We start from the raw sequence: 17032 nt of genomic DNA, 5'->3' as shown, positions 1-17032 counted from the left end.
TTTAAAGGAAGCATGTTTACCTAGCTCTTTAACATTTTTAGATGGGTCCATTTCTATATGCATTTATCGTCAACATTAAATCTCTGCCAACTGATGAATTTAAATCTCAACAAACCTGAAAAACCAAATGCTTTAAGTAAGTCCGATGCCAAAAAAGATCCTATGAATTTGCCAGCTGTTTCCTTTTCACTCCACCTAACACTCCCTCCTCCTAATGGAAAATTTTGACATGCAAATTTTTTACACGTAGCGTTTGTTCTGATACAGAACACAGATAACAAGTAATAGTTTGCAACAATATTCCATGAGGTTTCTAAGTTACAAAACCACACTATAGTCATACTCCATATTTATGCCACAAGAAACTGAACCCCAGAATGGTGGTAATCTTAATTCTCAAATGCTATTAATGAAATCATTTTAAGTAGCTACGGGCAGGCCCTTCCTGTGTTAGCACTGGTAATATAGTGCCCACAGGTAGCTGAAAAAGAAATATAGACTAGTGAAACCGTCCCAGTTGTGGGAATGCAGTCGAGGTGGCCTCTAGGGTAAATTAAGAATGTTTCAGAAGAGACTGTAAACTTGGTCTTAAAGAATGTGCATCAGGTGAACCAGGAAGGGAAAGGAATTCTGGGAGAAGGAACACCTGGCCAGATTCCAAATGGCTTTAAATGTCAGGCAGTGAAATCTGGATTATATCCTTTGTGAAATGAGGAACCACTGAAGGTTTTTAGCTGTGAGAGTGACAATATGATGTTTTCAAAATAAATCTATCTATCTATTTTTGAGACAGAGTCTTGCTTTGTTGCTCAGGCTAGAGTGAGTGCCCTGGCATCAGCCTAGCTCACAGTAACCTCAAACTCCTAGGCTCAAGCAATCCTAGTGCCTCAGCCTCCAGAGTAGCTGGGACTACAGGCATGCGCCACCATGCCTGGCTATTTTTTTTTCTATATATATTAGTTGGCCAATTAATTTCTTTCTATTTATATATAGTAGAGACGGGGTCTTGCTGTTGCTCAGGCTGGTTTCGAACTCCTGACCTGGAGCAATCCACCCACCTCAGCCTCCCAGAGTGCTAGGATTACAGGTGTGAGCCACTGCGCCCGGCCAATATGATGCTTTAGAAAGAACTGGCAGCAGGGTAGAGCATGGACTGAATTAAAACGCTACCACAGGCTGGGCGCGGTGGCTCACGCCTGTAATCCTAGCACTTTGGAAGGCCGAGGCAGGCAGATTGCTTGAGGTCAAGAGTTCGAAACCAGCCTGAGCAAGAGGGAGACCCCGTCTCTACTATAAATGGAAAGAAATTAATTGGCCAACTAATATATATATAGAAAAAATTAGCCGGGCATGGTGGCGCATGCCTGTAGTCCCAGCTACTTGGGAGGCTGAGGCAGAAGGATTGCTTGAGCCCAGGAGTTTGAGGTTGCTGTGAGCTAGGCTGACGCCATGGCACTCACTCTAGCCTGGGCATCAAAATGAGACTCTGTCTCAAAAAAAAACAAAAAAAAAAAACAAAAAAAAAAACACTGCCACATAATCTTGGCAAGAGATGAAGGCTTGCACTAAAGCAGTGAGGATGAGAATGAAGAGACAGATATAACAAGACAGAATAGACAGGTCTTAGAATCATCTGATTAAAAGTTGGAGCCCAGAGAAGTAAAAGTCTTACTAATGTAGTAGTTATAAAAGCAGTAGTTCCTTCCAGGATATGTCAAAATGGTGCTCATTAACAAGATGTCCACTCTTCTGTTACACTAAAAAAAGTTGGAAAGCTTTCTTTGTACTCTTATTGGAGTAAATGCAATCAAAAAATCAAAATGGAGTATATGCAATCAAAAAGGACAAACAAGTAGAACTATTGTTGAAAAGAAACAAAATTAAAAAGTCTGACAGAAACAAAAGGGACTGTGTAAATAGGAAATTGGTTACATATACACATACATACATATGTGTATGTATATACATATTTTTAAAAAAGAGACAGGGTCTCTCTCTATCACCCAGACTGAAGTGCAGTGCTGTGATCATAGCTAACTACAGCCTCAAACTCCTGGGCTCAAGTGATCCTCCTGTCTCAGCCACCCAAGAAGCTAGAAATATAGGTCCACACCATGCCCAGCTCATTGTTTAAATTTATTTTTTACTGAAATAGGCGCTTGCTATGTTGCCCAGGGCTGGTCTCAAACTCCTGGCCTCAAGTGATCCTCCCACCTCAGCCTCCCAAAGTGCTAAGACTATAGGCTTGAGTCACCACACCCAAAACTTACAAATAGCTTTTAAAATAGCACTACATTTACTTCTAGGAATGTCTTTTTTTTTTTTTTTTTTAGACAGTCTCACTTTGTTTTCCAGGCTAGAGTGAGTGCCGTGGCATCAGCCTAGCTCACAGCAACCTCAAACTCCTGGGCTCAAGCACTCCTTCTGCCTCAGCCTCCCGAGTAGCTGGGACTACAGGCATGCACCACCATGTCTGGCTAATTTTTTGTATATATATATGTATGTATATTTTTAGTTGGCCAATTAATTTCCTTCTATTTTTAGTAAGAGACAGGGTCTTGCTCAGGCTGGTTTTGAACTGCTGACCTGGAGCAATCTGCCTGCCTCGCCTCCCAGGGTGCTAGGATTATAGGCATGAGCCACCGTGCCCGGCCTTCTAGGAATGTCTTACCCTTTGCCAAATATGTTCAAGAGATACCAAATCAAAATCTCAGATTTTGTTATGAATAAGGCTGAAATTAAACTTATTTTAACATGCTTTAAAATCCTGACACATCAGACTAGCCTACCAGTGAATCCTTATTAGAAGCGAACCTCTTTCTAATATGCCAGAATGTGGCATTCAAGTGGTTATGAAAAGATGTTTTTCTGGATTAAAGTCATTTGAAAATACCTATAGTCCAGAAGAAATAAAAGAAGCTAACCTTAAACATAAGATATATTTATTACAGAAAACAGTTTGGTGGGCTTTTCTTTTTTTCCTTTTTATTTTTTCCTCCTCTCCCACCTCATTTGCTGATGGTTGTATGAAAAATACAGAGGACAAGGATAACTTCAAACTTTTGATTTGGGTAAAGGAAGAAAAGGACAGAATAGACATTTATTGAGATGGAGAAGAACAGATTATAAAAGGAAGATCAGGAATATTCAGGTTGAGACATAGTAACGGTAAGATGCCATGAGACAAGCAGGCTAAAGGTGAAAATTTGAAAGCCATCAATTTATAAATGGTATTTTAAACTACATGACTGGATGTCATAAATGAGACCAATGGGTGAAGACAGAGAAAGGTTCTATGAAGTGAGTCCTGGAACACTCTAATGTTTAGAAGTTCGGAAGATACAGTATCACTAATCATTATGGAAACACAAATTAAAACAATACTGAGATAACACCATACCGCTGTCAGAATAGCCATTATCAAAAAGTCAAAAAACAATAGATGCTGGTGCGGATGTGGTGAAAACCGAATGCTTATACACTGTTGGTAGGTAAATTTGTACAACCTTGATAGAAAATGGTTTGGAGATTTCTCAAAGAACTAAAAGTAGGTCTACCCTTGAATACAGCAATCCCACTACTGGAGATCTATCCAAAGGAAAATAATTCATTTTTTAAAAAAGACACCTGCATCTGTATGTTTATCACTGCATAATTCACAACTGCAAAGATATAGAACCAACCTAAATGCCCACCAATTGATAAGTGGATTAAAAAAAAGTGGTACTCACACACACACACCATGGAATACTACTTAGCCATCAAAAAGAATAAAATAATGTCTTCTGCAGCAATCGGATGGAATTGGAAGCCATTATTCTAAGTAACCCAGGATCAAAAAACAAAATGCTGCATATTCTCACTTGTAAGTGGGAGCTAAGCAATGACTATGCATGGTCATGCAGAGTGACTTAATGCAGCGGTCCCCACCCTTTCTGGCACCAGGGATCAGTTTCATGGAAGACAATTTTCCACAGACGGGTGGAGGAGTAGGGCAGGTGGAGCTCAGGCAGTGATGCGAGCCATGGGAGTCCTGTAAATAGAGATGAAGCTTCCCCTGCCATGCTCACCTCCTGCTGTGCAACCCAGTTCCCAAGTTTCATGGAGGACAATTTTTTCACAGATAGGGGGTGGGGCAGAGTTCAGGTGGTGATATGTGACCAGGTTCCTAACTGGCCACCGAATGGTACCAGGCCTCTTGGCCCAGGGGTTGGGTAGCACAGATTTAATAGACATTGGAAACTCAGAAGGGGAAAGGGAGGGGGGTGTACAGGATGAATGTACCCTATTCAGGTGACAGGTATATTAAAAGCCTACACTTCTCCACTATGCATTTCAGCCATGTAACAAAAGACCACTTGTACCCACTAAGTCTATTTAAATAAAAAAAATCCTGAAGAGCAAACATTAAAAAAAGTTGGGAAGGCCGGGTGAGGTGGCTCATGCCTGTAATCCTAGCACTCTGAGGGGGCGGGTGGATTGCTCCAGGTCAAGAGTTCGAAACCAGTCTGAGCAAGAGCGAGACCCCCTCTCTACTATAAATAGAAAGAAATTAATTGGCCAACTAATATATATAGAAAAATTTAGCCGGCCGGGCATGGTGGCGCATGCCTGTAGTCCCAGCTACTCAGGAGGCTGAGTGAGCAGGATTGCTTGAGCCCCGGAGTTTGAGTCTGCTGTGAGCTAGGCTGACACCACTGCACTCACTCTAGCCTAGGCAACAAAGCGAGACTCTGTCTCAAAAAAAAAAAAAGTTGGGAAGATAAAAAAGATTTAGCAGGAATTAGCAGTATGAAATATCAAGAATAAGGAAATCCATAGGGTCAGAAAGTAGATTAGTGGTTGTCAAGGGATAGGGGAGGGAGCAATAGGGAGTGACTGCTAACAGATATGGGGGTTCTTTTTGGGGGGATAAAAATGTTCTAGAATTAGATACCTGTGATGGTGGTACATCTTTGTGCATACATTAAAAACCACCTTAAAATGGTGAATTTTATTAAGACAGAGTAGCAGTCAGTGAGGAAGAGTATGTGGTATCATGGAAGACAAAAAGGCATTTCAAGGAGGAGGGAATGATCAATTATGCCAAAAGCTGTGAGAAGGCATGTGAGAAGTGACTGCTGGATTTAACAATGTGGAAAATAACTTGGTAAGCTTGACCAGAGAAGTTTCTGTAGAGCAATGGAGCAAAAAGGCACTTTTGCGTTGGGAACCATGGAACCAGAAATTAATTAAGGCTTTTAAGTTAAACTGATCGCTGAATTCAAGAGGGTGAATGAACCACTTTTATCACATATTGCTTCAAATTTTAAAGCGAGGCAGTGTATTTATTTGGACGAGAATGGAATTGGACCCTCAACCTCTTAGTTCTATCTCCACACCAATTTCACAGTCACAAACTTTTAGGCATTAATCTATCTCTCTCTTTTTTTTCTTTGATAGAGTCTCCCTCTGTCACTCCAGCTAGAGTGTAGTGACATCATCAGAGCTCACTACAACCTTAAACTCCTTGGCTCAGTGACCCTCCTCCCTTAGCCTCCCCAGTAGCTGGACTATAGGCAAGCACCACCAAACCCAGCTAATATTTTCTAGTTTCGCTAGAGACAGGGTCTTGCTCTGGCTCAGGCTGGTCTTGAACTCCTGGCTTCAAGCAATCCTCCCACCTCAACCTCCCAGAGTGCTAGGATTAGCCACTGCACCCAGCCTTGGGCATTAATCTCTCTGAGCCTCAGTTTGCAATCTATGAAATGGGGTTTATATTGATACCTGCCTACCTCATAGATAAATATAACACAAGTCTTTTTTCCTACTGAAAATAGCCTCTAGAGGGATGATCTATATTTTATTTACCTATCTTGCATAGCACCTAGCAAAGATCTTTAAGTTGTTGCTCAGTTGTTGAATTAATGTATGAGCATAAAGCAAAACACAAATGTATGACATCATAAAAATCAAGTATTCCTAGTTCATATATAAAATTAAGAAATGAAGGCAATACTCACTGATGAAACACTTTCAAGTAACAGGACAAAAGGGTATCTGTATTACTTTTGCTAAAAAACAAAGTTTTCCAGAATACCCTTCCATATATCCTGAAGGGCAAGCTGTCAATGAAGAACATGTCAAAAGGTTTACATGCCCCCTCCTGCTTAGGTTATGATGATATGGTTACAGTAGATAATAAATCATTTGATTGGAGAAAACAGATAAGAATACTTTTTTGAGTAAGGTGAGGTGGCGCACATCTGTAATTCCAGCTACCAGGAAGGACGAAGGGGAAGGATTGCTTGAGCCCTAGGAAGTTGAGACCAGCCTGGGCAATACAGATCTCACTTCAAAAGAAAAAGTTCTTTGAAATTAAAAAAAACCATCACAAGAGTGAGCCCCCCTCCCATAATGTAAAATGGAAATATAAGCCCTATTACAGTATTGAAAGAGATTCTCTCTGAAGATGCAATATCACAGAGTAACATGTCTTACATACTTGTAAGTCACAAATACGCAGTAAAAGACTTCAATGATGCAATCACAAGCAATATTGATTATAGCTAAACTTATTTAACATACACACGTCTTTCAAAACATCTACGTTATACCATATGATCCAAAATAACTCTAGAATTAATAGCTGTTATAAATGAATAGAATAAAACGTAAGTCAGTTTTCTGAGCAACTTCTGAATGACTTAATTATATGAACAAAATATCATCTTAGTAATTTTTATCTAAAAAATTCACTATGGAAATTGATATATATTTTTACAAGTCTGTATACTTTAGGAGGCTAAGTTCATTAACAATAAAAATGAACACAAACTATAAGCCAAGTACACACAACAAATATGCATACTTATCCCTTGATGCGGCTTGTAAGAAAAAAAATGACAGAAACACATATGCATGCTTAATCATTTATATTACAAAACCTACTTATTTGGAGCCTTCGTAATTTTACTCAGAATTACAAAAATGGTAAATTCAATGATTACGGATAAACTAAAGAGAAGTACCTTTTCTACAGAACAAAGTCTGGACTCAAACAAAACTGGAAAGCTTAACTTTCCCTTTTCCCTTCAGTGACATGTCACCAATTCCTATACTACCAAACTTCACATGCACAGGATTAGACAGGTGACTCCTATATCAGGAATATATAATTTCCTCACAGCAGAATTCAATAAAAGCAATATTACTTTTATTTTGTTTTCATATCATCTCTAACATACTAAAAATAAAACACTAATGCTCTTACCAGCAACTTAGTAAACAACCTCCTAGAAATGTCAATTTAAAGATGCATCTGTTAAATATATTTAGACTGGTTGTTTAACGTGGTCAGAGTGGTTCAATTAATTGTGAATTTGACAATAAAAGCATTGAGGCTGGGAGTGGTGGTTTATGCCTATATCCTATCACTTTGGAAGGCCTGGGTGCGATGACTGCTTGAGGCCAGGAGTTCCAGATGTCTCTACAAAATTTAGCTGGGCACTGTAGCACATCTTTAGTCCCAGCTACTTGGGAGGCTGAGGTGGGAGGATTGCTTGAGCTCACGAGTTTGAAGTTGCAATGAGCTATGATGATGCCATTGCACTCTAGCCCAGGCAACAGAGTGAAACTCTATCTCCAATCAATCAACCAATCAATCAATCAAACATCAATGAAAGAAACTTTTTATTTCTGGGGAATAAAAACAATCCAAGTCAGCAGGCATCTGTAGACCATACTGACATGACTACTCTTGCTGTTTCCTGTACTCTTGGTTCCACACGGACAGGCTTTTCATAATGCTATCATAACAATATTTATTATGGTCAGGATGCTGCAGAAAATATTTAAGCACAGTGATATCATGCCAAATAATCTAGGAAACATCTTGGCTCCTCCTCCTACCTCTTTAACAGACCACCTGAGTGGAAGGGGGTGGCAGCTTAATGTCATAAATAAAGTTAAGGAAACTGAGGTTCAGGATTTGCACAAGGTCACTCAATTTTTTTCTTTTCTTTGCCATCCAAGTACTAACCAGGCTCAACCCTGCTTAGCTGAGGAGATCAGGTATGTTCAGGGTGGTGGTAATGGCTATAGATAAGCCACACAATTATTAAGAGACAGGGCCAGGAATGAAATCTACATATCCCTGTGGCTCAAATCTGTGTTTTTATCAGCATGTTATTATACTGCCACTGATAATCTGGCATGAATATAATACACAGATTATGACAGTGTTGAACAGGTGGTCATATTTCTTTTTATTTAAGGATTACTTGGAAACACAAGTTATATACTTACATTTGATTGCTATGTTAGAACAAAGTGTAAAAATGATGCCACAAAAAGTACACAGAACTAAGTTTCGTGAGGAAAGAAATATTTAAAGGAAAACCTTTTTTGTAATTGCCCTGTTTTTGCTTTGTGTTAACTTCTACGAACAGCCTTATGAAATGTGATTCTATTTTGGCATCATGATTTTCATAACAGTAAAGAGCAGTTTCTAGCAAGTTATAGAATTTCAACATATCAACAGTAAACTACTAAAGCACTTTTGAAGTTCAGACAACAGACATATTATCTATACTTGATGTCTAATAAAAACTCTCATTCTGAAAAGAACAGTAAATATTTCAGTCGCTTTTATCTCAACCTCAAATATCTGCCTTTGAAGTCTTAGGTTTCCTCCAAAAACAGAAATCTGGGAAGTCATCCTGGCCCCTGACCTCTTCTCTAAGCATACTACATTGGTACGTAAGGCACTGGACCCGAGATTGCCATCACTCATTCTCTACCTGTATGTAGGAACAAATACTTCTAAAATTCATCACTGGACAAGTCAGTCAAGACAAAACTGTCTTCTGCAGGACATCAAGCAATTGCTTACTCTTCTTTAATTGAAACCAAGAGGAGCTTGGTGAAAGAACATGAAGCTGAGGCTGACAGCAACACTTGCAGATTTTTTAAACAATCAAGGTAATTTTTTGGCATCTATATTTTCAGTAATTTTTTTTTCTTTTCTTTTCTTTTTAATAGAAAAACACCACATTAATTCAGTAAGCTTTAGAATAGGAAACTTCACCTTATTTTCGTGTTGCAAACAATTGACATTTCCTCTGTGAGATGGAGAAATCATTCTGCAAGGAGGAAAGGCTTCTGCAATACACTGCAGTATCTTAAGTAAACTTTTATATTCAAGTAGTGACCCAAAAAATGAGGATCCTGCACTGGGCCCACCAACATTACATTAATGCTTTTTAGTCAATATTAATGCACATTTTCAATGAATAAGAATTTAAGATAGAATATCTGTTTATTTTTCACGTGTACCTTTCCAGCTCATAAATTTGATGATTTACTGAACAAATACTTATAAAGCACTTCTTTATATCAGACATCATTCTAAATGTGAATAGTGATAAAGTGTCTACAGTTGATCTAAGAAATACAAATTCTGTAATAAAATTTTATTAAGAAACAACGGGTGAGAACTGAGGCATTTAATACTATTAGAAAATGTAATGTAAATCCATGTATTTGGAACATGATTTCCAAATATAAATTCCAGTATTTTAGGCAAAATAAATAGTTTTAGCACCTTTTCCTTTGTCATAAAGAGTGCAAAAAATAAGCAAAGTCAATAATAAATAAATAGGCCGGGTGCTGTGGCTCACGCCTGTAATCCTAGCTCTTGGGAGGCCGAGGCGGGCGGATTGCTCGAGGTCAGGAGTTCAAAACCAGCCTGAGCAAGAGCGAGACCCCGTCTCTACTATAAATAGAAAGAAATTAATTGGCCAACTGATATATATATAAAAAATTAGCCGGGCATGGTGGCGCATGCCTGTAGTCCCAGCTACTCGGGGGGCTGAGGCAGAAGGATCACTCAAGCCCAGGAGTTTGAGGTTGCTGTGAGCTAGGCTGACGCCACGGCACTCACTCTAGCCTGGACAACAAAGTGAGACTCTGTCTCAAAAAATAAATAAATAAATAAATAAATAAATAAAAATTGTCACAAGGGTAAATGATATCAGAGACATAAGCCAAACAAATATATGTTATGTTATTAAATTTTTTTTTTTTTTTTTTGAGACAGAGTCTCACTTTGTTGCCTAGGCTAGAGTGAGTGCCGTGGCGTCAGCCTAGCTCACAGCAACCTCAGACTCCTGGGCTCAAGCGATCCTTCTGTCTCAGCCTCCCAAGTAGCTGGGACTACAGGCATGCGCCACCATGCCCGGCTAATTTTTTCTATATATATTAGTTGGCCAATTAGTTTCTTTCTATTTATAGTAGAGACGGGGTCTCGCTCTTGCTCAGGCTGGTTTTGAACTCCCGACCTCGAGCAATCCGCCCGCCTCGGCCTCCCAGAGAGCTAGGATTACAGGCGTGAGCCACCGCGCCCGGCCATGTTATTAAATTTATATTGCCAATTTAGGGTCCACTCGATGTCAGTGATATATGTATCTGTGAACAAAATACTCTTATTTCATTGGCTTATTAAAAGAGCCAATTCTGGCCAGGCATGGTGGCTCACGCCTGTAATCCTGGCACTCTGGGAGGCCGAGGTGGGCGCATAGTTTGAGCTCAGGAGATTGAGACCAGCCTGAGCAAGAGCGAGACTGTTTCCACTAAAAAAAAAAAAAAAAAATAGAAATTAGCTGGACAACTAAAAAATATATATACATAAAAAGAAAATTAGCTGGGGATGTTGGCACACGCCTGTAGTCCCAGCTACTCAGGAGGCTGAGGCAGGAGAATCGCTTGAGCCCAGGAGTTTGAGGTTGCTGTGAGCCAGGCTGACACCACGGCCCAGTTTTTTTTGAGACTCTGTCTCAAAAAAAAAAAAAACAAAACCCAATTCTTTCATAAGTACATTACAAGAATAAAAATGTTTATTATCAAATGATTTCATCATTTGGTTGTAAATGTTAGGACTAATTTTTTTTTTTTTTTTTTGAGACAGGGTCTGTTCTGTCACCCAGGCTAGAGAGCAGTGGCATCATCATAGCTCCCAGCAACCTCAAACTCCTGGTCTCAAGCAATCCTCCCACCTCAGCCTCCCAAAGTGCTGGGATTACACATATGAGCCACTGCATCTGGCCCTGGACTAAATTTTAATGCCTACTAACTAGAATTCAATGCTTAACATCTGTCTTACCTTGACCACAAAGGGCCAATTCCTAAAATTTAGGTCTGAATCAAAAATTCAAAATCAAGAAAAATCAAAAGGTATGCACAAAAAGGCCAACTCCAAACAGTATGCCAAAAAACCAAGTTGCTAAGTTATAAGGAAGCTGCTGTTCATCTGGACCTCAGCCCAGAATACAAAAATTTGGAGGAGAAACACTGGTGGTTTAAAGGGAACACGGGTTCCAAATTTGCTGCCTCATTCTTTTATCTGCAGAAGCTTCCTCTGATACTGCCTGTTTCTACTAAAATGACCATAACCACACTGGAAAATTCAGCGGGGCTCCAAAGCTCTTAGACAGGTGGAAATCCACTGTTAGAAAACATGTGGAGAATATATTGAAGGCAATTCAGAAATTGTATGTTCTTTAGAACAATCAACCCAAGATTCTGGCAAAGGGGACAATGAAGCATTTTAAAACCTCTCAAAATCCTTTAACATAACTAAAATAGAGCAAAATGATCTATACTCTCCCGAGTTTATGGCCCTTCCTTTGACAAAACGTTTTTTTTTTTCCTTCGACGACTCAGTTCCTTTAATAACCACCACCTGTCCATGGTGCATTTTTTCCCCTCAAGAAGGCATCTGCACTGCAGATCTCTGCATAAGGAGAGCTTGCCAGCCAGCTCCCACCAACAGGCAGACGCACATACAATGGAAACTAAAGGAGGCCTGCAGCTTCCCTCCTAGTCTTTCAGAGATGGGAGAAGGGGGTTCAACCAGCCCCTGCTTTGTCTGAATTTTCTCCCCCTCCCCCTTTCTGCAGTAAACAACTCCTTTTGTTACACTTCCATCAACAACGGCCCACAGAAAACATGAAATCAAAACATGTTGATGGCTTGGCATGACTCTATTTATTATCTTCTAGAATATAAGCGACTGATTCCAGGTCCCCACCCCCACGCAGCGCCAGTGAAGAGCAGGCTGTGTTGCAGATACAGCCACGGATCCATCTTGGACCATCAGCTCCCTCCCAAATCTTCCCAGAGCTATTCTCATCACGCCTCCTTCCACCTCAGAGCCTAAGGAAAATCGGGCATTCATAGAGTCTAGACGAAAACAGTAAAGAAAAGGGCTACACTGCTTCCATTAAACTTCCTCATGCTCCCCGTGGACAACCCCCCCAAAAAATTTTTTGAGGACTAATCCAAGTGTTTGATTATGTCAACACCTGCTTGCAAACCTGCCATGCAACCCTTTCCCCCCCATCCCCTCAAAATCGTAATCAATCATTTCTCCCACGACCCACCTGCCCTAATGCTCTCAAACCTCTCTAATCCTCCACTAAATCACCCCGGTTCAGAGGGCTTTCGCCTCCCCGAACACGGTTCGGCATATGGACGGATCAATTCTCCATTTTAGCCCACCCTCCCGCAAGCTGGTGTTTTTCCCCACCTGCCCCGTCTCGGCGCCAACACCCACTCTCCAGACGGCCTCCCCGCCCCCAACCTGTTTTCCCCACACCCCGTTATTTCCCCGCCGCCGGCACGACCTTATGCTCCCCTCCCCCTTTGCCCAATTTCCAAACGCTCGTCCCCCGGGGCGAAGTCGTCAGTAGTCGAGGCTAATTCGCCCTCCCCCCACGCCCTAACCCCGCAGTCCCGGGCCCCCGCGCGCCTCACCCGCACAGGAGGAGCCGCAGCTCTTCGCCCCCAGGGCGGGGCAGGCTCCCGGGCTCCCGCCGCCGCCGGGCGCGGACGGCTCGGCCCCGGAGGACGACGAGGAGATGGACGGGGACTGAGTGGCCGCCGACGGCTCCGCCATGGCTCTGCGAGCGAGGGCCGGAGAAGGGTGAAGAGAGACGTGGGGCGGGAGAGAGGGAGGGGAAACAGAATAATAGGGCAGCTGGCTCTTCGAAGTCCCTTCTCTCCGCCTGCTCCGAAGACAGACTCCGACAGACTGACTGACTCAGCCGAGCACGGCGACAGGGCGGGAGCGCGAGCGCGCACGCGCACAGACGCGGCTCGCGCGGGTGCCGAAGCGCGCAGAAGCGCAGGGCGCAGGCGCAAGAACTGTCTCTCCGCGCTCCTGCGGGGAAGGAGGGGCGAAACTGGCCTCCCGCCGCGCCCCGCGCGCCGCCGCGGTGGGGCGCGCCCCTCGGGGACCAGCCGCAGGGGGCGTGACTCAGCGCCAGGCTCCGCCCACTGCGGCCGCCGCCAGGGACTGCGGGGTGGTTTTCTCTCCGAGCTGTTTACGTAAGTGTTTTAGGGTCGGCGGGTTATGTATTTTAACGACAGAAATTCCTTTGTAATTCCAGTAGGTGGAAACTTTCCCATAAATTCCAGAGTCAGTGTCTGTCGGTTGATGCGTTCCCGCCTGTGACTCCAGTGAAAAATGAAAACCACAGCGTCGAGTAGGCCCACTCTGCAAGGTGCTGTATACACTTCTCTGGATGTGTCGTAATATCGCCTCACCGCGAGGCAGAGACGGCACGGCCCCCCATCTCGTAGGTGCGGAAAGATGCGGTACAGAATGAAAAACTGCTAGTCATTCCAATCACATTGCAATGCAGCCGCAGAACCTGCTTTATATTCTTATCTCGTTACTGTTGCAAAAGGGTCCAACCTTGGGTGGTAAGGTTGTCTTTTCTTTGGAATAGGCTCTTAGAGAAGCACTGTTTTGGAGGAAAAATGCTGAGCTGATGAAGAAAGAAGAGCCAGGAGATAAGAATATTCTGGTTGTGATTATGGGCTGTGATCTGGCTGTGATCAAATGAGGTATTAAAAATTCAGAATAAGGCCGGAGGCAGTGGTGGTATCCGTCCTCCCAGCTACCTGACAGGCTGAGGTGAGAGGATCACTTTGAGCCCAGGAATTGAATCCAGCCTGGGCAAAATAGGGGAGACCCTTGGCCCCCACTCTTCTACCCCCATCTGTAAAAAAAATGTTAAAAAAATTCAGGCCGGGCTTTCGCCTGTAATCCTAGTACTCTGGGAGGCCAGGCGGGCGGATTGCTCGAGGTCAGGAGTTCGAAACCACCCTGAGCGAGACCCCATCTCTACTAAAAAATAGAAAGAAATTAATTGACCAACTAAAAATATATATACAAAAAAATTAGCCGGGCATGGTGGCGCATGCCTGTAGTCCCAGCTACATGGGAGGCTGAGGCAGGAGGATCACTTGAGCCGAGGAGATTGAGGTTGCTGTGAGCTAGGCTGACGCCAAGGCACTCACTCTAGCCTGGGCAACAAAGTGAGACTCTGTCTCAAAAAAAAAAAAAAAAAAAAAAAAAAATTCAGAATACAGCACAAAATACACATAATTGAATTTTATTGATGGCCTAAAAGGGGTTCTTAGCAGAATATGTATTTGAAACCAGACATCTAGCTTACATTGGATTTTATTCATTTTTTTGTCTCTCTTGTGTTGGCTTGCCAAATTCAAAGCCTCATCCTTATGTCGGGTCAAAATATTTGAAAGGTGCATAATTTTTTTGAAAAGGGGTGGTGTGTCCTGAAATAATAAAAATCAAGGCTGTAGGCTTTGTTATTGCTAAAGCAGCAATCGATGACCCAAAGTGCAATTGCAGGATCAGCAGATCCTGTAAAGATGCAACCTCATGAAGGGGGAGGTGGTCAGCCAGACCGCCACAGAGTGGAAAAGTGATCTGAGCAGTGGAAATCTAGAGCAGGCTGCCCTTGACGGTTTTTAAGGTCAGGTAAAGCCCAGATCGGGGGCAGGGGGAACTTCTGGCCGTTGCAACACTCTGAAAAAGACACACAGGGATATTTCCCAAAATAAATTTGTGGCAAATATCTTACCCCGGCACTTTACAGCATCAGCTGATACTGCAGCACACTGTCCCTTCGAAGGCAAAGGGAAATAACAGCTGATCCGATAACCAAGCCAGTTATCTACCCATTCTCATAAATGCATGTATTGTTAAAATATCTATATTATTAGGTGCTGAATAAGGAAATAAATGATGCAAGTACCCAACTCTCACAGCACTTGCTAGAATCTGGAGACCCCAGCTGGAAAGGAGGCCCATTTCCCTAATATCTAGAAGCAGAGAAAAGAAGTTAAAAATCAAGACATTCATGTATTCTTGGTGGTTTCTTCAGACCCTTCAAAGATTTTTTTTACATAAGAAGCCTTTGTGTGAGGTCTAATTTCTGAAGCTGTCTTTCCTTTCTGCTTTCTCTTTGCTTGCTGTACCAGTGAACATCTCTGCCTGGGATGTTTGCTTATTTGTATATAAGATTTATTCCATGAATGTTTACTGATCATCTGTGCATATGACATAATCCCTGGGAGGGACCAAAAAAATAAGTCTGTTTGACTTCAGTGAGTTTACAAACTAGTTGGGGCATAGAACATACTCACATAAAGTTAAATAATACAAATTAAATAGCAACCCAGGCCGGGCGCTGTGGCTCACGCCTGTAATCCTAGCACTCTGGGAGGCCGAGGCGGGTGGATTGCTCAAGGTCAAGAGTTCGAAACCAGCCTGAGCAAGAGCGAGACCTCGTCTCTACTATAAACAGAAAGAAATTAATTGGCCAACTAATATATATAGAAAAAATTAGCCGGGCATGGTGGCACATGCCTGTAGTCCCAGCTACTCGGGAGGCTGAGGCAGCAGGATTGCTCGAGTCCAGGAGTTTGAGGTTGCTGTGAGCTAGGCTGACGCCATGGCACTCATTCTAGCCTGGGTAACAAAGTGAGACTCTGCCTCAAAAACAAACAAACAAACAAAAAAAACACATAGGCCGGGCGCTGTGGCTCACGCCTGTAATCCTAGCTCTTGGGAGGCCGAGGCGGGCGGATTGCTCAAGGTCAGGAGTTCAAAACCAGCCTGAGCAAGAGCGAGACCCCGTCTCTACTATAAATAGAAAGAAATTAATTGGCCAACTGATATATATATAAAAAATTAGCCGGGCATGGTGGCGCATGCCTGTAGTCCCAGCTACCTGGGAGGCTGAGGCAGAAGGATCACTCGAGCCCAGGAGTTTGAGGTTGCTGTGAGCTAGGCTGACGCCACAGCACTCACTCTAGCCTGGGCAACAAAGCGAGACTCTGTCTCAAAAAAAAAAAAAAAAACAAAAAAAAACATATACAGAAAGGTACCCTTGTGGGCAGATGAATCCTAAAAAAACAACCTCTTCTTCCCAGCCTAGTCCATGATGCAGTTCCAGCTGACTTGTCTAGTAGAATGTGGCCTAGATTTGATTCCTTCTTGCACCTTCCCTCCACAGGCTGCCTTGGTCAACATACACTGCACAGCTATATATGGTGGCTGAAGGCCCAGAAGTGTGACTGTATGTTAGGTGTCTTGGGTGTTGGTTACACCAAGTTGGCTTAGCTGAGGGCTTGAACTGGGACAAGAGGGAAGATATGTTGGGACCAGAGTGTGGAGAAGCAGTAGTATTGCACTAAGAAACCGAGGTTTTGTCTTAAGAATAATGGGGATTCAGTGAAAGTGTCTAGGCAGGGAATGTCTCAGATGAGATTTTTTAAGCGCTCACTCTGGAGTGTAGCTATTTCCCAGGAGTTCCATCGAACAACTTCTGCTGCTGAGGCACTGCACTAGGTCACTTTTTCCTGTTTTATAGGACTGGTATTTACATAGATAATTTTCCACCTCCGCTTCTTTTTTTTTTTTTTTTTCAGAGATGGAGTCTGGCTCTGTCACCCAGGCTTGATCATAGTGCACTGTAACCTCAAATACCTGGGCTCCAGTGATCCTCCTGCCTCAGCCTCCTGAGTAGCTGGGATTGCAGGCGAGTGCCACCACGGCTAACAACCTCAACTTCTAACCCATCTCAGTACCCTTTTTTTCCTTGACTTTTAGAAAAATATTACATTGTAATTTGAAAATTTTGAATACATTCACAGGTCATTCATATGTGTGTGTGTATAC

The 17032-nt window shown here is 42.5% G+C and overlaps 1 protein-coding gene across 3 annotated transcripts in view; it reads right to left on the bottom strand.

Moving 5' to 3' along the window:
* The window catches only part of RTN3 (reticulon 3), a 54407-nt gene extending 41291 nt beyond the window's left edge, over positions 1 to 13116 (bottom strand). Inside the window, exon 1 of one of the 3 annotated variants that reach the window (XM_012777848.2) lies at positions 12793 to 13116. In XM_012777848.2, the coding sequence (XP_012633302.2) occupies positions 12793 to 12934 (142 nt within the window). In that variant the 5' untranslated portion in view covers positions 12935 to 13116. The remainder of the gene's footprint in view (positions 1 to 12792) is intronic. The other 2 variants (XM_076001735.1, XM_076001736.1) reach the window with 2 other exon arrangements.
* Positions 13117 to 17032: the final 3916 nt, after the last annotated feature.

The sequence above is a fragment of the Microcebus murinus genome, chromosome 4, assembly GCF_040939455.1.
Source record: "Microcebus murinus isolate Inina chromosome 4, M.murinus_Inina_mat1.0, whole genome shotgun sequence".
Classification (NCBI taxonomy): domain Eukaryota; kingdom Metazoa; phylum Chordata; class Mammalia; order Primates; family Cheirogaleidae; genus Microcebus; species Microcebus murinus.
This window is presented reverse-complemented; position numbering and strand designations above follow the sequence as displayed.